This window comes from Lampetra fluviatilis, chromosome 4, assembly GCF_964198595.1.
Source record: "Lampetra fluviatilis chromosome 4, kcLamFluv1.1, whole genome shotgun sequence".
Taxonomy (NCBI): domain Eukaryota; kingdom Metazoa; phylum Chordata; class Hyperoartia; order Petromyzontiformes; family Petromyzontidae; genus Lampetra; species Lampetra fluviatilis.
Window position 1 is genome coordinate 7,448,431 of NC_136278.1, and position 23,030 is coordinate 7,471,460.

Below are 23,030 nucleotides of genomic sequence, written 5' to 3' on the forward strand. Positions count from 1 at the left end.
CAATGGTTATCTCGCCATGGTATGAACCCAACGGCCCGAGTTCAATTCCTGGCCATGGCTGAAGTGAGTGGTATCCAAGCTGGTTATGGCCCTCCGCTATGTTGACTTGGCCTAAAAAACAAGGACCTTTTGTGGTGTCAACATCATTGGGGAGACGAAAGTGGTTGGGGGGGATGTTGCACTACCTTCGCCACCTGCTGGTAGGCACCAAACTGACCCAAATAGGCGCTGGCTAAACTGCACTGGCCTCAACCGTCTGTGTGGCTATACGGGGAAGGATCTTGTGTTTGTGTGTAAATTCAGTTGATGTTTGCAGAAGCCCTCCGTGGCTAAACACGGAGGGGTGTTTTTGACCACATACGTGGCCGATCCGGTTTGAAGAGAACTTTAGCCCATGCCCCGTTTGACTTTCAAAACACCGTCCTTGACTTACTGCACTGAGTGGCGGAGATGCTTGGCTGCACTAGAAGGTGCACACGTTGACGTGTGTTCGCGTGCGTGTGCGTGCGTGTGTGTGTGTTAAGGAGAGAATTAGCTCCGTGTTAGTTTTGGGGAGGTCAAATATCTGGACCTTACAGATCAATGTTAACTCTTAAATAGATGCTCACCCACAGCGCTTGCCCGCAATTGTTGTGTCGACCGTAAGGATGATCGACACGCGTGGCTACGTGGAGCGATGCACTTGGCACAGACGAACTTATTGAGAGTAACACTAATTTAGCACATTTGACATTGAGACCATTCTTATAGCGTGAAGCTATCCGCGAGAGAAAATGTGTATCACGGAAGAGTATGGTTATAGTCTGTCAATATGGGGCGATGTTACCGTGTGATTTTACACATGCGGAACTTAAAATTTGGAGTGTGCCGTTGGTTACTGTCAAACTTTTTGTTGTTTTTCATCCACTTGTGAAGCAGACGGCGTGCAGTCAGGATTAATGTACCTGCAGGAATACGGCAGTAATACTGCAGTATTATTAAGGATGATCCACGTGTGGTTAATACTGCAGTAAGGCCACCGCAATTATACTGCAGTATTAACCATGGAGGCTACTGGGGCTCAAAGAGCAAACCTCGGCAGCAGTGCCAGCCGCCCCGTAATAATAAATAAATAAATATCCTTCACCGCGCGTGCCGGGATTGTTGCCACCAGAAAATGGAGAAGCTGGTGACCGAGGGCTGGGAGTACGCGTCGCTCTTCGGCTGGAAGTTCCACCTGGAGCAGAAGAGCACGGACACTCAGCGGCGGCGCCGTTGGCGGAGGTGCATGGCGCCGGCGGAGAGGCTGGGCCAAGCGGCGGTCTTCGCGCTGGAGGGCGCCCTGGTGCGTCGGTGACGGCCCCCGGCGAGACGCAACGGGGGGCGAGCGCGCGCGCGCGGTCACGGAAAAAAATGCGCGCGACGCGAAATCGGCATGTTGCTTACGAACCGGGCGACGCGGGGCGACGCGCGGCAGGAATTAAATGGCATGGAACGGCCAATTACGCGAGCGAAATGAGTGGCAGGACACACAACAGCGCGTGGCGAACAACAACACAACAGCAACATGGCAAACACAAACGGCACACGAAACGAACAAATCCGCGATCGACACGGGCAACACAATGACAATGGCGAGTCACGAAGCACAAACTCCATCCCGTCGCAGACTTTCGGATGGCTCTGCTTTTTGCCCGTAACGAGCTCGGTCGCCGTTTTTTTGCGCCGTGCACGCTGGCAGGGCGGCGGCGGCGAGGAAGATGACCCCGACTCGTCGAAAGACGACAAAGACGAGAAGAGCGCCAAGAGCGTGCTGGGGGTGAACACGCCCACCATCTCCTGCATCTTCGACAGTGAGAGATTGGGCGCGAGGGGGGGGGGGGGTACGGAGGCGGACGCGCGCCGCTCTGCGTTCATTGCGAAGGCCACCACAATCATTGGGGGGGTGGCCTGGACATGATTCCTAGCCGTGGTGGTGGTGGCGGCGGCAGCGATGCAATCTATGCAGCCGCTATATTTGCAGCGGCCAAAGAGAATCGATCCCCGATGAATTGTGACCTCTAATCGTGACGATTCCGTCGAGTCACAAGGGGCGGGAGTCGGTGAATCGTTCCACGCCTCGTTGGTGCAGTCCTCCATTTGTATTTTGTTGTAAGATGCACGGTCTGTTATCGTTGTTATTTTACTGCCCGACTGAATTTCTCATGTTTTTGCAGAACCACACAAATTCCATCTTCGCTGCTACATCTACCAAGCCAGGGACCTGGTAGCACTGGACAAAGAGAGCTTCTCCGGTAATTAAAGCTCCCGCGAGCTCTGAAGTGAAACGTGGCTACATTGTCAACACTGGTGAATGCTTGAAATGTGGGTTTTAGGAGAAGCAGATTATCAACTTCTTGGGTTATTTTTTTCCCCCAAGAGTACATCGTGAGGTGGCTGGGCTGGATCAGATGTCTGCGATATTGAACCGGTTGTCGCTGAGATCATAGGTGTTCGAATCTGGCTTTCAGCTTTGTGTGAATTAAACCGTGTTGCCGCGTGTAGCGAGTTGTGATGGTTTGAGTGGAGCCCAACGAATGTACTGTGCGTTGAACTTCTTTCGCACCGTATGCAGCCAACCGTGCTAATCGGAGGTGCGGGAAGTGGGTTGCACAAAACTAACCTCATCGCATGAGCATTACGCGAGGACTCGCCGCACGGTCAAACGAAACCGCGCAGACTCGCCCGGTGTGAGGGGGGGGGGCCTTCGTCCGGCAAGTGGATTGTCAACGGGGGGAGGGAGGGACTGTGCGTGCACGTCATCGATTCGCCGCTGCTCTTTTCCAGATCCGTACGCCGTCGTCTCGTTCCTGACACAGTCGCAGAAGACGGAGACGATCAAGACGACGCTGAACCCCATCTGGGACCAGACGCTCATCTTCCACGACATCGAAATCTACGGCGACCCATCCTCCACTGTGCTCTACTCGCCCAGCGTGGTCGTGGAGGTCTTCGATTTTGACACTTTTGTGAGTGCCTCTTTCAACGCTCTACACCAGCGTTCTTCACCAAATTTGAGAGGGGGGGGCATTTTTGCCGATAAGACATCATCAATGTGAGGGTTGCCACACATTTTAAACCATTGGGGTTTGATAGCATGATGATGGGGTGGGTGTTTTCACATGGTTGCCTATTGTCGGGGGCCGCACGTCATGAGCCGGACTGAAGGGCCCCTGGGGCCGCCAGTGGCCCTGTGGGCCTTGCAATGAAGACCACCGCCGCTCTACGACGTTTTAAAGCTCTCATGCGCCTAGGGCGGGCTCGGTGGTTTAACAGTCGTACCTTGCAGTGAGAACGGCCTAGGTACGATTCCCGACTCGCGTTCGCCTCTCCGCATGGAGTTTGTTGATTCTCCGCCGTGTTCTGCATGGGTTTCCTCCAAAAGCTAATAAAAAACAATACCTAAACATTGTGACTGGTATTCACCAAGAGATCCCGATGGCGAAAAATCTCCTGCAATTTACTCAATTGGGATCGCACACAGTAGCAATCAAATCAAGTTTGACAAGGTGGCCAGGTAGCTCCAAAGGGTCAGATCAGCGAGCTGGCATCGATAAGATCCTGAGAGTTTGAATGCTGGCAGCTGCCTCTCGTAGAAAAGTTATCGGTAGTCAGAGGTCGCAAACGGGTTTTGATTCCTTACCCGTACCCGTACCCGGCCGCACCAGGGTTGCAATTGGGTACCGTACCCTACCCGATACCCGGCTACCCATACCCGGCCGGGTATCGGGTAGGGTACGGGTACGAGTACCCGATTGCGACCTCTGGGATGAAGCCATGTTGCAGGCGCGGGTGGGTTGATTCTAGGAACTTGAATTGTGAGAAGAGACAAGACGTTGGGAAATGAGTGACAAACGGTTACTCACCAGTGACTCACGGCCTACCCGTACCCGTACCCGGCCGCACCAGGGTCGCAAACGGGTACCCGTACCCGGCCGGGTACGGATAGCCGGGTATCGGGTAGGGTACGGGTATCGGGTACCCGATTGCGACCTCTGTTGGTAGTGCATCGTTCGGCCAGAACGCTTTTTCTTCTTCATTGAACCCAAATCGTCAGCAGTCACAACAGAGGGGGCTCGTGAACATACAACAAGTAAGACGAGCCTGTCTAGGGATTGCACCCCCTGGGTGTCTCCTGCCTAAACAGGGACTCGTTAAGGTGTATCGTGTTCCTTTTCTAACCCAAGCAGGGGGAGGAGGGCATGTGGGGGGGGGCGGCTGGAGTGAATCTCGAATGCCACGGGGGCGAGATGTTAACTACCTCGCTTGGTATACAGGAGGTCATGGGTTTGAACCTGACGCCTGTATATTTGGACATGGGGCTTTTTTCCCAGTATCAAAGAATGAAAAAATAGGAATAGGTTTTACCCTTTCCGGCAATAAGGCAGGAGGTGTTAATAAGTTCACGCACCAAATAGATACCAATTAAAGGCATCAAGTCTGCATTAACCACGAGTACTAGTGGTGAACATGCAAACAAAAACATGCTTTGATAATTCTTCTTAGGTTTTTTTTCGGTAAAGTCACGTAGAAAGTAAAATAAAATAAAAACAAAAATCACGACGTTTCGGAGGCAACACAAGTCTCCGTCATCAGGTGGGACCGTCACAGCCAGATTAGCTGTATCTTTCTACGTGACTTTACCGAAAAAAACCTAAGAAGATGATTCCTTGCAGTCACGAAAGCTTCAAATCTAGAATGCTTTGATAATAATATATGGCATTGTCTTTGAAACTGATTCGTCTCTACTCTTTGGTTCTTTCGGTAAAGTCACGTAGGTAGAAAAATGAAATAAAACAGAAAATAATATATCACCGTTGGTTCAGCAGTTCCACTGTTGGATTATATTTTTTCCGCCTGAGGACGACTGCTTGTGTTGCGATCGAAACGTCATGATATATTGTTTTTTGTTTCATTTTATTTTACAACCTCCATGACTTTACCGAAAGAACCAAAGAGGATGGATACCTGCAGTCCATGAAAGCTTCAAATCAAGATTAATTGGTCTACACCAGAGACGGCCTTCTTTTTAGGGCCTAGTCTCACCAGTGTCAGATCAGAGAACGTCAAAAGGTGAACAGTGGAGACCAATCGGTTTCAAAGACCATGCCATATTTCTAGATTTGAAGTTTTCGTGACTGCAAGGATTCATACTCTTTGGTTGTGTGGGTAAAGTCACGTGGGTAAAAAATAAATGAAAAAACAACTAAGCTAAATCACGACGTTTCGGAGGCAAAACACAAGCTTCCGTCTTCAGGTACCTGAAGACGAAACGTCGTGATTTAATTTAGTTGTTTTTTCATTTATTTTTTACCTACGTGACTTTACCGAAAAAACCAAAGAGTACCATGCCATATATTATTATCAGAGCATGTTTTTGTTTGCATGTTCACCGCTGGTATGTGTGGTTAATGCAGCGATGATTCCTTGCAAAAGGTTTTTACTTGGTGTTTGAGCATCTTAACGCTTGTTTTATTGCCAGAAAGGGTAAAACTTATTCTTATTTTTTCATACTGTATTTGGAGTATGCATGTTCTCTCTCCACCGTGGTCACATGGGATTTTCTCGGTCCTCCGATTTTTCCCTCCCACATTTTCGACTCGACGTGCATGTAGAGTATTTGGCCGCTATAAATTTCCACGTGATAAGCCACTACGTTGAGCTATCATTTGTGGCCAGGTCGCCTCTCAGAAAAGAGCTGCATAGCTCAGTGGGCCCTTACCTGTCGAAATAAAAGTACGCACGTATACTTTTTTGACACTCTCTACCGCGTGGTGCTGCAGGGGAAGGACGAGTTCATGGGGCGCGCCAAATGCTCGCCGCTGGTCAAGCTGTCGGCGTCCGATGACCTGACCCCCAAGTTGGCGTGGTACTCCCTGCAGCAGGGCAGCAAGGAGCGCGGGGAGATTCTCGCCGCCTTCGAGCTCATCAAGAAAGAGAAGGTACGCCGTTCCGTTCGCCGATTCGTTTTGGGTCGGCGTAAATGATCTGGCCCCGCTGGTGGTGCAGTGTACTCGGAAAATAACAGGTTAAGGTAATCCCTCGCGAACGCGCTCTCCGTGATGTTGGCTGCCCGCGAATCGCGTCTGAGACTCTGCACGACTGCATCGAGACCGAGAGAAAGTGATGAGATCATGTGATGAGATTAATGGATAAGATAGAGTGATGCGTTAGGGTAAGCTCATTTAGAAACTATCGTTTGATACTTAAATATTTATGTTTATTATAACCAATTAATTTGTTTGTGTTTAATAGCTTATTTATTTAAGGGAGTTAATTATTTAATTATCAGCATGGTGAAGCATGGTCAAATAAACTCCCCACGACCCGCACGGCGTGGGCGAGTTCCTCACCCGTCGCTGGATTGACGAGAGGAAGGCTGCACATCAGCACACGGGCGCGAGACTACGAAGCTCGCGTCTCGGTGAACTGAGACTACGAAGCTCGCGTCTCGGTGAACTGAGACTACGACGCTCGCGTCTCGGTGAAACTGCGAGCGTCATCCTGCTGACAGTTGTCCTCCCGGCGACACCACTGCAGGCCGACGGATCGGACCTGCCCTTCCCTCCGCCGAAGCGGAACGCCACCGTGTTCATGGTCCCCCAGGGAATCAAACCCGTGCTTCAGCGCACAAAAATCGAGGTGAGCCACGCAAACGACACGAGCGCCTAACGGCGGTGGTTCTCAACAGTTTTGGTTTTGCGGTCCCTCCCTTGTCAACACGGCTAGTCCCAGTGCCAACCGCCCCCGTCCACCCCCCCCCCTCAACCCTGATTCGTCAGGTCACAATACACACAGAGACCACATGTCCACACCTAGAGCCCATGCGGTGTTCACAACACATGTGTTTCATGCTGCGTATCGGTGTGAAAATGGTCGACATTTGGCTCAATGGAGAATAAATGGCATGAAATGAAATGGCACATTTTCTCCGTTGTTATCCTTGTAGCAGCTGACCAGGTGGACTCAGCGGGAGAGTGGGTTTCAAGTTCAATCCTGTTTGGGGAGTTATCTCGGCCCATCCTCTCTCTGGGGTCGATACAATTAGTACCACTTCGCGTAATAGACCACTTCGACTTTTTTCTGCACGATTATGGTTGCGGTGATGATGATGATGATGATGGTTGTAATTGTGCAGATCCTTGCCTGGGGTCTGAGAAACCTGAAAAGCTACCAGCTGCTCGGCGTGACATCGCCCAGTCTGGTGATCGAGTGCGGCGGAGTCAACGTGCAGTCGCCCGTCATCAAGAACGTGAAGAAGAACCCAAACTTCAGCAGCCCCGTCCTCAGCATGGAAGTGGTAAAGTCGCACACTCGCGCTCTCGCTTTCCTCCTCTCTCTGGGGACACTCATCGGAGTGGCCTCAGAGAGGCCGACGACCAAGGGGAAAAACGCCTAAGATCGATGGTGCGAGAGATGGTTGGCGAAGATGATGGAGGGTCACGTGTGTCTTGCGCGGAGAACGGTGGAAAGCGTTGGTTGGCGAGGTGTGGTGGCAATAACGGCTTGTATGTCTGTATGTAGACCTTCTTTTGCACCATACGTAGTCAACCATGCTAATCGGAGGTGCGGGGGAAGGACCACAAACTAAACACATAAATGCAGTTCTAAAGAATTTAGTTTTCAATCAAGATGTCATTCTGGTTTAGGCCATGATGACATCTTGATCGTGGAGGGACCCTCATCATCACCTTTGGCCCCCTTGCTTCATTTCACACTGCCCAGGACCACATGAGGGCCCATCGCTTTATAATGGGCCTGCAATCGCCCATGGTTTAGAGGGACTCGAGCGTCGTGCGACGTAGAGGGGGAGGAGGGTAAGGTGGAGAGGGGAGAGGTCCCATTTCATTCCTTCACGCAACCACGCTACTCCTCTTTAGTGCAGAGAGAGTGAGGGAGCCCGGTTGACTGATGTGATTTTTGGAGATCAAACTGTATGCTGTGGTGCCGTGGGAATAACTGGGAAATGTTAAGGACTTTACCGAAAGAAAAAAAAAACCTAAGAGTATGAATCCTTGCAGTCACGAAAGCTTCAAATATAGAATGTTAAGGAAGTTGAAAAATCAAGAGTTTTGATGAACAAAACAAAAAAATTCTCAGCAGAAATGGTTCGATTCAATACTGTGCATTTGCCAAACGTCCTTCAAATTTTCCAGTTATTCACAGCAGCTCGCAGTGAAAAGTGGTGTGATCCCCAACAATGACGTCAGTCATTCTCCCCACGTGTCCCCCCCATCTGCTGTGACGGACAGTCACTGCCCCAAACGTCGACCCTCTGTTTCTACTTTTTAGCTATGGCCATGTCCAGCCCTCTCTGCACTTTCCCAAGCTGACAAAGTAGCCCCCGCTCTCAGGCAGTGCTAATAACAACCCGCAGTGAGTTTTTGTTAAAATATATCTTCGCTTACGAACCTATGCCCCACGCAGTTAATTATAATTTTTTGATTGTAAGGAAAACGAGCGCCATTGTCTTGTTGCGCCTGCCAGCAGCATGATTCTATAACTCCACCTCCACCTCCCTCTCCGTCCGTCGCAGCGTCTCCCCAAGGAGGAAATCTACACCCCGCCCATCATTATCAAGGTCATCGACAACCGGCAGTTTGGCCGCAAGCCGGTGGTGGCGCAGCTCACCGTCAAGGAGCTGGAGGACTTCCGCTGCGACCCGGATGCGGTGGACGGTCAGCTCCCGCCCACCGTGGGAGGTAAGCCGGCGTCGCTCGACAGGTGCGGCTCATGCGGATGCCCAGGTGGCGCCGGTGGGGTCCCAGCGGTTCCGAAAGTATTAACGAGACTAGGCTCTAAGGAAAGCTGTCTCGGGTGTGGACCAATCAACTTCAAGGACAGTCCATATATTATCAGAGTTATGTTTTTTGTTTGCATTATGGCTGCAGGTATTGTGGTCTATGCAAACATGACTCCTCGTAAAAAAGGGGTCAGTTTTGTTGCCAGATAGAAGGGTAAAAAACCAATTATCATATTTTTTACTGGCAAATGAGGTTCCAATGGTGGTATTAACGACAAGTTAGACATCATATCGACCGTTGAATTTTAATGAAAGTGGTTTTGGGCAGGATTTATCACTGGACGGGGATTATAGGAGGTGTTTTAAACTTGATGTACAGAGTGACAGCCAGAGGATGGGAACACGCTTCAAGAGGGAATCCACCAATAGAGATGGAGTGATTTTTTTTTTTTAAATCGGCTTGTGTGAAGGAGCTGATGGATTGTGTGACGGAGCTGATGGATTGTGTGAAGGAGAGCTGATGGATTGTTGTACCATGAGAAATGGTAATGTGGGGGGGGTGTGGGGGAGACTCCTTAGTCTGGCAGATTACTGATAACGAGGCCGATAGGGAGAACGTCATTGTGGGGAATGAATTGCGTCACGATGAGGCTTGTCACATTCGCACGCAGGGGCCGGCCGGGCTCGCGCGTCCAGCGACGTGATGCTCAACATCGCTTCGGATGACAGCAAACCCTTGCTCACCTCCCAGGTGGGTGTGCTGCACTTGTGGATGTCGTTGGTGCCACGAAGATAAGCGCAAAGTACATTCAACTTACCGGAGAAACGTCGTTACAGTTGATCAATTACCGTGCCTTGTATCATTTAGGTACATGACTAACTTACTTGTGTAGTTAAGATTACAATTACAACCTTGAACTTGGCAGCTGGTAACTTTTCATGTTTTTGAGACACCCAGGGCCAGGATCTGCAAAATAAAGAATAGGTGATGTCGGTGATTTCCCGCCAGAGATTTAGAATTTTAGCGGTGCTCTTAGCTCTTGTTTACAGCCCCGAGCCGGTGGTCAAAATTCCACGTTGATGTGTTGGAGGAGAGTATAATTTGGACAAAAACCCACTGTTGACTTACCCACAATGTGGTAGCTATTTTAGCGGCCCCAGAGAGATGATGAGTCGAGTAGACGCCAAAACAAGGATGTGAACTCGCAACCCTCTGATTGCGAGCCGCTCACTCTGCCGCTGAGCCGACGTGCCGCCATCCATTGGTTATTGATCACGTGGCTTGCAATGCTTTGGTGTTGTTATTTTAAGATACATATTGAATCAGCTTAGGGCGGTTTTTATTAACGCTTGCGCAATCATATCGCCATAGCCTTGCTTTTAATATATTGTATATCTGTGTGGATTATTATGAAGGTGCTGCAATTATTAAACGGCCCGACCATTATTTTTCCGACAATTTGATGGCATCGCGCTGAAATTGGGTTTGAAAACGATGGCGGTGTGGCAAATCTCATTAACAGCTGCGGCAGAAATTGTGGAACAGTTGGCACGCGTCCGTGTTTTGCTTTCGTGTCGTAACAGTAACTCGTCCATCCAGCGGATGTGCATGCTGGGGGATTTGTTTCTGTTTTAAATGTCTGTCCTCGCCCTGCACATTTCCTGCACCCAGCAGCGCGTTCCGACGAATAGGAATGCATCGGCAGGGATACAACGCAACACAAATTTGTGAATCCACTGTTGAGATTTACCGCCTCGGCCCCGACGTTTGTCGGACATGGGGAGCTGTTTGTCCATACTTCACCATGCCGGTCAGTGCGGTGTTGGTGATGTGAGGGGTCGGCACCCAGGGACCAATTCGATGATCACTCGCTGCTCACGTTAGCCGTGGCAGAGAATTCAAGTCGGGTCTCTTTGGTTTTAAATGTACTCAACCCAACGATACAACATTACTATGCCCAAGTAGCTGTTTAGAAAATAATCTTACGTGTGGATGTCGGACTTCTTTCCCACTGCCCACACCGTACGTACGTAGCCAACCGTCGTGCTAATCGGAGTGGAGCCGAGGATAAAAAAGAAAATGCAACGCGATAAAATAATGTTATTGTTGCGGCAATTATAATTTACGTCCCAGGTGGCGATGGAAAGGCAGCAGCACGTCGCACGAGGGGGAGGGAAAAAAACAACGTCAAGCGATATCGCACACAGGCAGGGGGGACCTGAACGTACAGACCGGCGCCATGCCGCCAATCTGCGTTGCCGTCGCCTTTCCCGTGTGCACCCGTCAAACGACTCCATGTGTTGCGCACCCCATTCGATTTGCAGTTCTTTGGAAATTTGAGTTCCGCTCCAAGTCCTTTCTCCAGAGCAACGCCAGTCAGCCCTGTATGTATCACTCGTCACTTCGTGGAAAGCTTTGTCACTGCTTCCTTCTCGGTTGAAGGGGGCTGTGTTGCGCATTTGGCTTGCTCTTGCTTCGCTTGGCTTTGTACTAACCAGTAGCGCGCGTGCGCGCACGTGTGTGTGTGTGTGATGTGTTGGTGCTCGCTAACAGCACTTGCCCTAATGGTCTGTGTAGTCTAAATGGGTGTTCTTTGTCTGAGGTTTTGGTGTGTTGGTTTTGTCAATTATTATTTCGGAATACTCTTGGCCTGCCTAATTGCCAGCAAATACTTGACACTAATTGGGTCGTTTGATACAAGGAGCCAAGTGGGTTCCATGGCATATGTCTCATTTTGGAGGTCACGAAACAAGTTGCATGGGTCGAGAGGTGTCCTGGAACTAAACTTTATAATCCACAAACGTAAATTGTTGAGAAAGTGGGCTTTTGTTTCACAGCAGACTAGGACTAAGTGGATGAGCAAGTGACTTGCATTCATTGTAAGTCAAGTTTGTATACGATAAAACTATCAAACATGCATTGCAAACAATTGCAATGAAGCTAGCATGGGACTTATTTAATGTGTGGGTTGTATCACGGTTTTCTTCCAGGACGCCCCGCAGTTTGTATACTTTTGTGTGTTGTTCATTGCCCACGGTTTGAGCAACCAATTGAGGTGAGGGGCAGACTTAGTACGAAATCTCAAATTATCCGTCGGAATTCGAGAGAGAAAAAACAAAAATTCCAGTGCTTTGTGACAACGTCCGTTTTAAAACGCAAAAGCGCACGGCGCAGCCTGGAAACAATCGGGGGGGGGGGGGCGCCGCGCGACAACGCCGGCGTCGCCGACGATGATCGATCTCGCTCCGTTGGAGGCGCATGACTTCCAGGGGGTGCCGGTGGCGGCGGAGGGGAGTGCTCGATTGTGCCACACGGAGAGAGGGGTCGGTCGTTGCTGTCTCCCAGGGATTTCTCGTCACTCGCTCTGTGCGGTCTCTCGGCTCTGTACATCTCCCCAGCATGAGGGGGGGGGGGGGGCGGTGTTGTAGTTGGTGTTGCATGAGAGGGTACTCTCCACTGTTGGGTTGTTGTTATTTTTTTACTCAACGGTCTTGTTCTAATTCAGAGAGGGTATTCTGTTTGAACTGTGGTGTTTTATGAAAGTTCTTGGCGGCAAAACAATAACGTGAAAAGCCTTTGCATGGTTCTGAATGAAGGGGGAATGTCCGTGTGTTGCGCACGCAGTGATCCGTCGCGTCGTTGATTTTAAAATAGATTCTTACACTCCGGAACACAAGCATCTGAAGCATTTCTGCAACGATTGATGGAGAATTAATTTATGCAAATTGTATGCCAGTCATATCCTAATATTTAAGCAAGCAACAACAAAAACTACAAATGAGACCAAATGTGAAACGATACAAACGAGTCCATTTAAAACTTCATAATGAAATAAATAAAAATTTAAATCAAATCGTGAACCACCCCCCCATCTCCACCCCGAATCACGGCAACGAATCAAATCGCTTGGAGACGGAGTTACGAATCGTTCCACGCCTCCTTTTGCACTTTGCGCCGCGCCGGCGCGCTCAGAGTGACCGCGTCGTCACGCTGCTGCTCCGCTGCTGTGCCGTCGATGCGTCGCTCGCTTTTAGATCGACGAGAAGGACACCGTCGACTGGTGGAGCAAGTTCTACGCCTCCCTGGGCGAGGTGGAGAAGTGCGGCTCGTACCTGGAGGAGGGCCACGACACCCTGAAGGTGAGGGACCCCTTCTCCATGGTCCGGCATCGGTTGTGTTGTTTTTGTTGCTTTGCTGACGATTTTGTCCGAATTGTGTCATGAGATTGTTGTGTTGCATCATGGGACCTCCTTTGCCAGTACCAAAATATAATAATAGGGTTTTTCCCCTTTTTTCATGTCTGCATTAACCACAATACTACTGGTCAAAATGCTAAAAAAAACACTAATATATGCATTGTCCTTGAAACTGATTGGTCCACACCAGAGACAGCTTTCTTTTGAGCCTCGTCTCAATTGGTGCTAGACCAGAGGACACCAAAAGACGTACAGCTCGCCAAGAATTCACACAGCCAAGGGTCGTCATGTCAGGAAGTGACCCTGGCAACGGAAACAGTTGACTTCTGAGATCCATATTCTTGACCCTTTGTTTACGTTGTTACTGATGGATGTGCTGGTCTGAAAAGTCAATAGGTTGATACAAATGAAGGTCTATTTATTGTATGACCAATGTTTCACAGCAACCCATAATGATTTTATTGTGCATGGACGGTGGGGGGGGGGGCTCCTTCAAGCACCGAAAATAATGATGGGCTCACGTTCATTCAGGTGACGTTCATACATTTTTACTCGTGAGAATGGCAGAAGCGGACAACGTGAGTTTCACCCGAGTCTCATTTACAAACCCTCCGTTACAGATTTACGACACGATGCTGGAGGAAGTTCCCGAGTTCCAGTACTTGAACGATTTCTGCCGAACGTTCAAGTTGTACCGCGGCAAAGCGGATGACGATTCGGACGACCCGTCGGTCGTGGGAGAGTTCAAGGCAAGGAGGAGAAACCCTGAACTTGTTGCGCAAGCACAGTACGGACGCGCTTCTGGCCGTGAACGTGACCATTGGCGCGCTGTGTGTAGCTCGGTCACCCTTGTCGATGTTAGCAAGCGACAGCAAGCCGATCTCATCACTCTCATTTCCCGTTGAGCTCTCTACTTCCTTCCGGCGTTGTTCCCACTCACGTGAGGCGTCTCCCTCCTTGGTCCCCGTTCTTAACTCATCCTTCTTCTAGTCCATCTCCACGTCTACTCCACAGCGCTTCCAATCCCACACATTCTCACCACACATTCTTCCTAGGCCTCTCGCTCTCCGCCCTGTGGCGCTTCCACCTTCATCGTGATAATCCCACGTGGCTTTCCTCTCTCTCTTGTTGTCGAGACAAGTGCCCACCCATCCCAGTCGCATGTTTTCCCCCCCCCCCCACCTTGCCTGAGATGGGCACGGCCACTCTCCTCGCCTCCTTCCACGTCTCTCTTCGTTTCCGGAATGATCCCAGCCCAGTCTCTTGGTCCCCGCCATCCATCTCCCGATTCTCACGTCTGGTTTGCTCCTGTGTTTTCTTTTTACCTGCTTGGCTCCCGAGGTCTGCAAATCGGGCGCATTCAGGGCGACTCCGTCGTGGGCAAGAGAGCAGCATCAATTTGAAACAAGTTAACGACATAGTCTCTTTTATATTTATTAATTTTCACCTATCTACGTGACTTTACCGAAAGACCCCAAGAATATTCATTCCTGCAGTCACAAAAGTTTTCAGTCGAGATTTAAGTTGACGACATTTAGCAGCAAATGATATCGCTCTCTCTCGGCAGGGCTCCTTCAAGATCTACCCACTGCCGGACGACCCGGCGCTGCCCAGCCCGCCGGCACAGTACCAGCTGCTGCCAGATATTGGGCTCCAGGAATGCATCGTGAGGGTCTACATCGTGCAGGCTTTGGCGCTCCAGCCCAAGGACACCAATGGCCTGGTAATGACACACCCCCTCCTTGCCCGGCTGCATGGCATAACCGCGTGGTGTCCTTGAAAATCTCGATAACCCACGCGTGTGTGTGTGCGTGCGTGTGTCTGTCTGCGCGGCGACTCGGCCTTAAATGAGTACCCGGTGCGGTAAACATTCACACCAGGGAAACAAAGGGGGCCGCGCGTGTTGCTGGCCACCCTCCCCCCCCCCCCCCCCCCCCCGTGTACCGTGCCAGCCTTCATAAGTCCTCGCAAACAGCACTTTCCCCCACATTCAATTCAAAGAAAATGACAAAAAACTACGACGTCATCAGGATGACGACCGCTTGTGTTGCGATCGAAACGTCGTAGTTTTTTGCTATTGTTTGTTATTTTCTTTGAACCTATCTACGTGACTTTACCGAAAGAACCAAAGAATGTTTTGTTATATGGTTCCTCAATATGCAATTGGTGAAACGGTCTTGGAGGAGAGCTCCAGACAAAGATGAATGCGTACCAAGATACGCCGATTCTCCGCTCATGACTCGCATTTTAATGATAAACCCATGCCGGCTTCATCGGAACACTTTACATTCCACCTCCAATGGATTTTTTTAATGAGCATCTCTCCGCAGATGTTCACACGGTTAAAAAAATACAAATTCGCTTTTTCCATTCACTTAATCGGCCTACTTTCGACAACAAAAGCCGTTATTCTGAACAAAGCCGAATTCCGTGGAGGACTATCGATTTCTTCACCTCCGCCCCAGGGGGTCGGCTACCTTTCAAAGAAAAGAAGAGACATTTTTTTTGTTTTTTGTCTTTGACCAAAATAGTTCAAGAGCCGCCTCGCACGCAGAGCTACTTGTACACAAACACAGACGCAGCAGGTATACGGCACGTGACAAACAAATTCGTACTTAAATTAACGAAATAGGTGATGGAATAAACTGCGCGCCTATTTAGTTTATTTTTTTCCCCTCCCTTTTTTATCAACGCAGTTCGACTGTTGTGCATGTTGTTGTCGCCAAGACATCCCATGGTGACCCATTCCCTGCCATTTTTAATAAATAATCTTTACGTAAAATTGCGTTTTAAGATTTTTTTGTTTGTTTTGTTTTACTGCTGCCCACAAGGCGGGGGGGCAGCCAAAATCGCTTGGGGGTTAAGGGGCGCCGCCCGTTTGCCGAGCGCCGTGTCATGCCCCTCGATTTGGCTGCACGCGCAGCCTTAACCTGGCTGTGCGCGTGTCTCCGTGTCTCCGTGTCCCCCCAGTGTGACCCCTACGTCAAGATCAATCTGGGCAAAACCACCATCGATGACCACGACAAGTACATGCCCAACACGCTCAACCCCGTCTTCGGAAGGTAAGCGGCGTCTCGTTGTTATCGTGCGGTGCAGACCTCGTTGGATTATTGCATCAACCACACGTGTTTGCATAGCATTCGTCAAAAGCCTGGATCGATCCACTGCTGGATGTAACGTTCTTACCCCACCCCCCCTACTGGACATCTGTGATAAAGAGTTTTATAGCTCATTGGATTCCTCCTGTATAAATATTCTGATTCTGAAGGACATTCCCCCAAGCCGTCGTGCACTATCATGGTCCTGCGGTCCCATAAATCCACTTGGCACCTGCACACGATCCGATTTCGTTGTTCCATGTCCGCGGAGGACGTCCCCTCGGGCGCGTTCCCTCCTTTCGGCTGCCTCTCCATCGTTGGTTTCGGGCACCGGCCACCATCGTAGCCACGACGCTTCGGTCTGTCGACCATCGTAGCCGCGACGCCGTCGGTCCCTCAACCGCTCGGCGCTCCATCAACGTTCCCGCCTGGCGTCTGCACCGTCTTCCTCTTCCTCCTCCGCTGTGCTCGCAGGATGTTCGAGATGACCTGCACCCTGCCTCTGGAGAAGGACCTTAAGATCAGCGTGTTCGACTACGACATGGTGGGCCGCGACGAGAAGATCGGCGAGACGTTCATCGACCTGGAGAACCGCTACCTGTCGCGCTTCGGGGCTCGCTGCGGCCTCTCCCAGTCCTACTGCGTGTGAGCGGCTGCGCTGCAGAAACATGACGCGACACGCAGAGTACTTAGTCAGAGCTGTCCAGCATCGCCGCTCCCCCGAATCGCTTTGCTAAGTTGCCTCCTCCTCTCCCCACGTGGAGTCCGTGTGTTGAAGCTCTCCGCATCTTCCTATGCCGTGCTCATCCTCATTTTATTTTTGTCTCGGTTCATAATTTTGTTTGGCTTCTTCGGTCGTTATCCATCCCTTCTATGTGTCCTGGCCACATTCTCCTCCTTGCAATGACCGCAAGTGCTTCCTCTCTTTATTACGTGTTTACTTGCTCTTTTCGCGAGAGCGTACAATCCGATTGGCCACCGTCACGGCCCATATGTTTGCACTGTACAGGAAGAGCAGAAACAGAATCTGCATGTCGTAAATAATAATCGTAAGCGGAATTAAAATTTCGGCCTTCGTCAATCCACTGCTGGATGAAAGCCCCTCCCCACGTCATGGCCATGCCTGTTTTAAGGTGCTGATGCTGCTGTTGTGGATTTTCCTTCTCAAATTAATTTGGCTGTGAGATTTACAATTGTCAATGTTGTTCCATTTTCTCGACCTTAATTTCCTTCATCCCCCCCCCCCCCCCCGGTTCAACCCTTGATATGGACAGCGGTTTTAACTCGATGGGCCCTGCCCAGAGTGAACATAACTAAATAAATTCGAGTGAAACTGTCGTGGATGTTATCACAAAGTGTTGAAATCGCTTGAGTGGCTACCGAACGTGGTCCCGTAAGAACCGACGTTGTTTTATAACCGGGAGCCGGCTGTTCGTCTTGCTTTGCGGTGTTCTCAGCTCGGGCCCGAACCAGTGGAGAGACCAGATGACTCCCAGCATGATCCTGGAAGGCGTGGCGAGGGCCAAGAGCTGGCCGCAGCCCATCTACGAAGGGGACCGCCTAACCCTGAAAGGGCGCGACTATTTGATGTCCGACTTTGGTGAGACAATTGCGCGTGACGGCCGTGCGTGTGTTATTATATACCCCCCTTGTTGGTTTCTGTACAGTTTGGCGAGCAGTCTTGCGCCAACCGCCATCGATCCCAAACCGCGTTCCTCCTCGATGATTCTCCTCGCGCCGCGTATTGGCGTAAAATTCGGCGCTTCTTCCGGAAAGGAAAGTGGCTGACGCGTGCCTCTGCAATGTAACCACGGGGGGGGGGGCGCTCATTGGGGAATCCCCCTTCATGTTCTGCAGAGGCAAAGGCCCCGACGAATCCTCACCTGGGCCCCGTGAAGGAGCGCCTGGCCCTGCACCTCCTGCGCAGCATGGGCCTCATCCCTGAGCACGTGGAGACGCGCACGCTGGAGCACTCGATCCAGCCAGGCCTCGAGCAGGTGCGCGCACAGCGGCAGCAGTGCCTGTAGCGGTGGCAACAGCAGTAGTAGTAGTGCTGGTAGTAGTAGTAGTAGTGCTGGTAGTAGTAGTAGTAGTGCTGGTAGTAGTAGTAGTGCTGGTAGTAGTAGTAGTAGTGCTAGCAGTAGTAGTAGCAGTGCTAGTAGTAGGAGTGCTAGTAGTAGGAGTGCTAGTAGTAGTAGGAGTGCTGGTAGTAGTAGTAGTAGTGCTAGCAGTAGTAGTAGCAGTGCTAGTAGTAGTAGTAGGAGTGCTAGTAGTAGGAGTGCTAGTAGTAGGAGTGCTAGTAGTAGTAGGAGTGCTAGTAGTAGTAGGAGTGCTAGTAGTAGTAGGAGTGCTAGTAGTAGTAGGAGTGCTAGTAGTAGTAGGAGTGCTAGTAGTAGTAGGAGTGCTAGTAGTAGTAGGAGTGCTAGTAGTAGGAGTGCTAGTAGTAGTAGGAGTGCTAGTAGTAGTAGGAGTGCTAGTAGTAGTAGGAGTGCTAGTAGTAGTAGGAGTGCTAGTAGTAGTAGGAGTGCTAGCAGTAGTAGTAGCAGTGCTAGTAGTAGGAGTGCTAGTAGTAGTAGGAGTGCTAGTAGTAGTAGGAGTGCTAGTAGTAGTAGTAGTGCTGGTAGTAGTAGTAGCAGTGCTAGCAGTAGTAGTAGCAGTGCTAGTAGTAGGAGTGCTAGTAGTAGTAGGAGTGCTAGTAGTAGTAGGAGTGCTAGTAGTAGTAGTAGTGCTGGTAGTAGTAGTAGTAGTGCTAGCAGTAGTAGTAGCAGTGCTAGTAGTAGGAGTGCTAGTAGTAGTAGTAGTGCTAGCAGTAGTAGTAGCAGTGCTAGTAGTAGGAGTGCTAGTAGTAGTAGGAGTGCTAGCAGTAGTAGTAGCAGTGCTAGTAGTAGGAGTGCTAGTAGTAGTAGTAGTGCTAGCAGTAGTAGGAGTGCTAGTAGTAGTAGGAGTGCTGGTAGTAGTAGTAGTAGTGCTAGCAGTAGTAGTAGCAGTGCTAGTAGTAGTAGTAGGAGTGCTAGTAGTAGGAGTGCTAGTAGTAGGAGTGCTAGTAGTAGTAGGAGTGCTAGTAGTAGTAGGAGTGCTAGTAGTAGTAGGAGTGCTAGTAGTAGTAGGAGTGCTAGTAGTAGTAGGAGTGCTAGTAGTAGTAGGAGTGCTAGTAGTAGTAGGAGTGCTAGTAGTAGTAGGAGTGCTAGTAGTAGTAGGAGTGCTAGTAGTAGTAGGAGTGCTAGTAGTAGTAGGAGTGCTAGTAGTAGTAGGAGTGCTAGTAGTAGTAGGAGTGCTAGCAGTAGTAGTAGCAGTGCTAGTAGTAGGAGTGCTAGTAGTAGTAGGAGTGCTAGTAGTAGTGCTAGCAGTAGTAGGAGTGCTAGTAGTAGTAGTAGTGCTGGTAGTAGTAGTAGTAGTGCTGGTAGTAGTAGTAGCAGTGCTAGTAGTAGTAGTAGGAGTGCTAGTAGTAGCAGTGCTAGTAGTAGGAGTGCTAGTAGTAGTAGTAGTGCTGGTAGTAGTAGTAGCAGTGCTAGTAGTAGTAGTAGGAGTGCTAGTAGTAGGAGTGCTAGTAGTAGTAGTAGTGCTGGTAGTAGTAGTAGTAGTGCTAGTAGTAGGAGTGCTAGTAGTAGGAGTGCTAGTAGTAGGAGTGCTAGTAGTAGGAGTGCTAGTAGTAGGAGTGCTAGTAGTAGGAGTGCTAGTAGTAGTAGCAGTGCTAGTAGTAGGAGTGCTAGCAGTAGTAGTAGCAGTGCTAGTAGTAGTAGTGCTAGCAGTAGTAGTAGCAGTGCTAGTAGTAGTAGTAGCAGTGCTAGTAGTAGTAGTAGCAGTGCTAGTAGTAGTAGTAGCAGTGCTAGTAGTAGTAGTAGTGCTAGCAGTAGTAGTAGTAGGAGTGCTAGTAGTAGTAGGAGTGCTAGTAGTAGCAGTAGCAGTGGTAGTAGTAGTAGTGCTAGCTCCAGCTGTAGTTGTAGTAGTACTAGCAGTAGTAGTAGTAGTGCTCGCGCCAGCAGCAGTTGTGGCAGTAGTGGCAGTAGGAGTAAGTTGCAGTTGTAAAAGCGGTCTGCGTTACACTTACACGCACCATGCTGCTGCCAGACTAAGTACGCGCACGCACACGAAAGATCACATGACTGCAGTGTCCCGATCCCTCCACTGGCTCGCAATCCAATGCTGGATCAATGAGAGATTGCACTTTCCGTCTTCAAGATCCTTCATGGACTCATCCCTGCCTCCTCTCCTCTTATCTCGCGCTACTCCCCTCCACGCACTCCTCTACCTCTCCCCTCTCATCTTCTCTACTCCCCCCCCCCCCCCCCCATGTACTCTCCTACTTCTGCCCTCTCATCTCACTCTCTTACCCTTGCTCGTTTGGTGAATCTGTGCTGTGAATGGCGACTGGTGCCTCTAGCTCAGTCGCCATTCACAGCACAAATATACAGAGATACCCACTTTATATTTTATAGACTTAGACTATAGGGACAGATCCTGTTAAAATATTAAATAAATGATTATCTGCCCTTTGGCAATCCACAATCAGAATATTTATTTATACTGGAGCAATCCGGATTAGCCTGTGAAGCTCTTTTTCACAGGTGTCCAGCAGGAGCGGGTGAAACCGTTACAACAATAACAATACGAGCCACTGCCGGATGAAGGCTTCCCCACACCATCAACCCGCATAGACCAGCTTGGGGAAGTATGGTCAAACAGCTCCCAGGACTAAGCGGGACCCAGGACCGATTCTGATATCACTTGCCGCTGAAATTAGCCGGGTTTTTATATAATTATTTATAAATTTACTGTGTATATTGCCTGTGTGAGTTTGCAGGGTAAGCTGGGCAGCGGTAGTTAGAAGTGGTGCTTAATGCGCTACGGGCCTGGCGACCCGAGTTGGATCCCCGCTCACAGCCTGCACCAGCAACAATTTTCTGAACCGATTCTCGGCCTCCTCTAGATCGACTCGGCCTCAAATGAATACCTGGTGCGGTGTGTGTAAAGATCGGCACTGGTGATACAATTGTGGCCGGGCGTGGTGCTGGTCGCCCACCCCCTCGTGTACAGTTCCAGCCTTCGTAGGTGCTCCCTAGCAGCACTTGCACCAAAAGTCTGATTAGGCTATGTGTGTGTGTGTGGTGGATCTTCTTTCGCACCGTACGTAGCCAACCGTGCTAATCGAAGGCGCGGCTGTACGGGGCAATCTTTGTCATTTTGCAGGGCAAGCTGATGATGTGGGTCGACGTCTTCCCCAAGAACATGGGACCTCCCGGTCCTCCGTTCGACATCACGCCACGCAAAGCCAAGAAGTGAGAGGCTGCTCCGGTTTGCGCGCGCACACACACGCGCACACACGTGTCGTCAAGTCCACCGCCTGGCTCCGCCACGGTGCTCTCCAAAAACATTGGTGGGCAACGTAAATGGACGTTGGATGCGTTAGCGGACATGGGGGGGGGGGATGTTCGTGCCATCCAGTGTCCAAGTGGGGGGGGGGGGGGGCAACCTTCCTCCCGTCGGACCCTTTAACGAAGACGGCTGGGTCCAAGAACTTCCGGCAGCAGCAGCAGCAGCAGCCCTCCACTCTTGGCGATCATCATTATCATCCTGTCCCATACGTTGCCGATGTTTACCCATCATTCCTGTCCGTGAAAGTGCCTCCTCCTCCACTTCATCGGTCCATCTTTTTTCCCTCGGTCGTCCTTTGCCACCTTCAAGTTGAAGCACTGTAATTTATGAACCTTGCCACAAGAGGGCGTACGGCACTGGAGATGTGGGTTCTGGCCGAGTGGCGGATTCCTTCGTCGGTTTGGTTATTTCGTGTGATGGAGATTGCTTTGAACGTATTTTTCTTTCCTCGGCAATAACGCACGTTTACATCTCGACGGCGATTTCTCTGGATTCGGCGCAACGGCCACAACTCAAAGAACCTCTCCGAGGTTGTGCGCTGCCGGGTTGGGCCGCGTTTTGTTCGGCGAGATGGGCAATGTTTCAGAGTATTTCTTTATACTCGAGGAATCCGACGAGCTGTGAAGCTCTTTTTTTTCACAGATGTCCAGTTTCGCGCGCCCCACGTGCTTTTTTTTTGCAAATTGGATGGAGCCTAACATCGCGCGCTGCAATCGGAAGACGAATTTTGAGAGCTGTGCACAGCGGTGAAAATTCCTCCGCAGTGACGTCGTCCGGTTAGCCTCTCTGGAACAGAATATTTGGCAGGGAATAGCCTCTCCTGGTCCTGGTGCTGGGGGGGGGGGGGGGGGTTCTCCGGCATACAGAAATTAATGAAACGCTTAATACGCGACTACATTGAAATGTGGCTTAACGTGCAATTGAAACATAACGCTTGAACGTAAATGGCCATGCATGGACTTGGAATGAATAACGAATAACTATCAGTGTTATTCATAATCAAATAACACTTCAAACATTATTGCAGTGTAATCCGAGTCCTTTGCCATGACCATGAAGCAGAGGGGGTAAGGTTCAAAGGTGAAAGAAAGATCTTAATTTGGAGCTTTCGTGACTGCAGGAATTATTCTTTGGTTCTTTCGGTTAAGTCACGTCTAAAAATAAAATAAAATAATAAAATAATAAATGACAAATTTTAATTTATTATTTTCTTTTTAGACGTGACTTAACCGAAAGAACCAAAGAAGAATAGTGAAAGAAAGGTTTGCAAGTTCAATTTTATAGTTAAGGATCTTTCCAGGGGCCTGTATAATGAGTACCACTAAGTCAACAGTGCTTGTCCCTGAATAGACTCTCTGCCTACCATAGGAACGTGGAAATTCCACCACTGCCTCAGTGTTGTGAGCAGGATATACGAGAAACAACTCTCGTTCAAAGAGTGGGGAAACCACTTTTTTTGCCACCCCCCCCCCACCCTCTCTCTAAATAATTGTTTCTATTCGAAGGTACCAGCTGCGGTGCATCATCTGGAATACCAAGGATGTGATTCTTGATGAGACGAGCATCACCGGAGAGAAGATGAGTGACATCTACGTGAAGGG

General features: G+C 49.9%; 1 protein-coding gene across 2 annotated transcripts in view; it reads left to right on the forward strand.

Annotated features, from left to right (window-relative positions):
* LOC144931532 (myoferlin-like) overlaps window positions 1-23,030 on the forward strand; it is an 87,645-nt gene that overhangs the window by 57,420 nt on the left and 7,195 nt on the right. Inside the window, exons 29-47 of one of the 2 annotated variants that reach the window (XM_078855483.1) lie at window positions 1,154-1,324; window positions 1,721-1,832; window positions 2,196-2,273; window positions 2,806-2,987; window positions 5,802-5,960; window positions 6,559-6,660; window positions 7,157-7,318; window positions 8,555-8,720; window positions 9,433-9,512; window positions 11,087-11,146; window positions 12,797-12,901; window positions 13,579-13,707; window positions 14,526-14,681; window positions 15,929-16,020; window positions 16,531-16,701; window positions 17,514-17,656; window positions 17,914-18,053; window positions 21,244-21,332; window positions 22,935-23,030. In XM_078855483.1, coding sequence (XP_078711609.1) covers window positions 1,154-1,324; window positions 1,721-1,832; window positions 2,196-2,273; window positions 2,806-2,987; window positions 5,802-5,960; window positions 6,559-6,660; window positions 7,157-7,318; window positions 8,555-8,720; window positions 9,433-9,512; window positions 11,087-11,146; window positions 12,797-12,901; window positions 13,579-13,707; window positions 14,526-14,681; window positions 15,929-16,020; window positions 16,531-16,701; window positions 17,514-17,656; window positions 17,914-18,053; window positions 21,244-21,332; window positions 22,935-23,030 — 2,393 coding nt within the window. The remainder of the gene's footprint in view (window positions 1-1,153; window positions 1,325-1,720; window positions 1,833-2,195; window positions 2,274-2,805; window positions 2,988-5,801; window positions 5,961-6,558; window positions 6,661-7,156; window positions 7,319-8,554; window positions 8,721-9,432; window positions 9,513-11,086; window positions 11,147-12,796; window positions 12,902-13,578; window positions 13,708-14,525; window positions 14,682-15,928; window positions 16,021-16,530; window positions 16,702-17,513; window positions 17,657-17,913; window positions 18,054-21,243; window positions 21,333-22,934) is intronic. The other variant, XM_078855484.1, reaches the window with a different exon arrangement.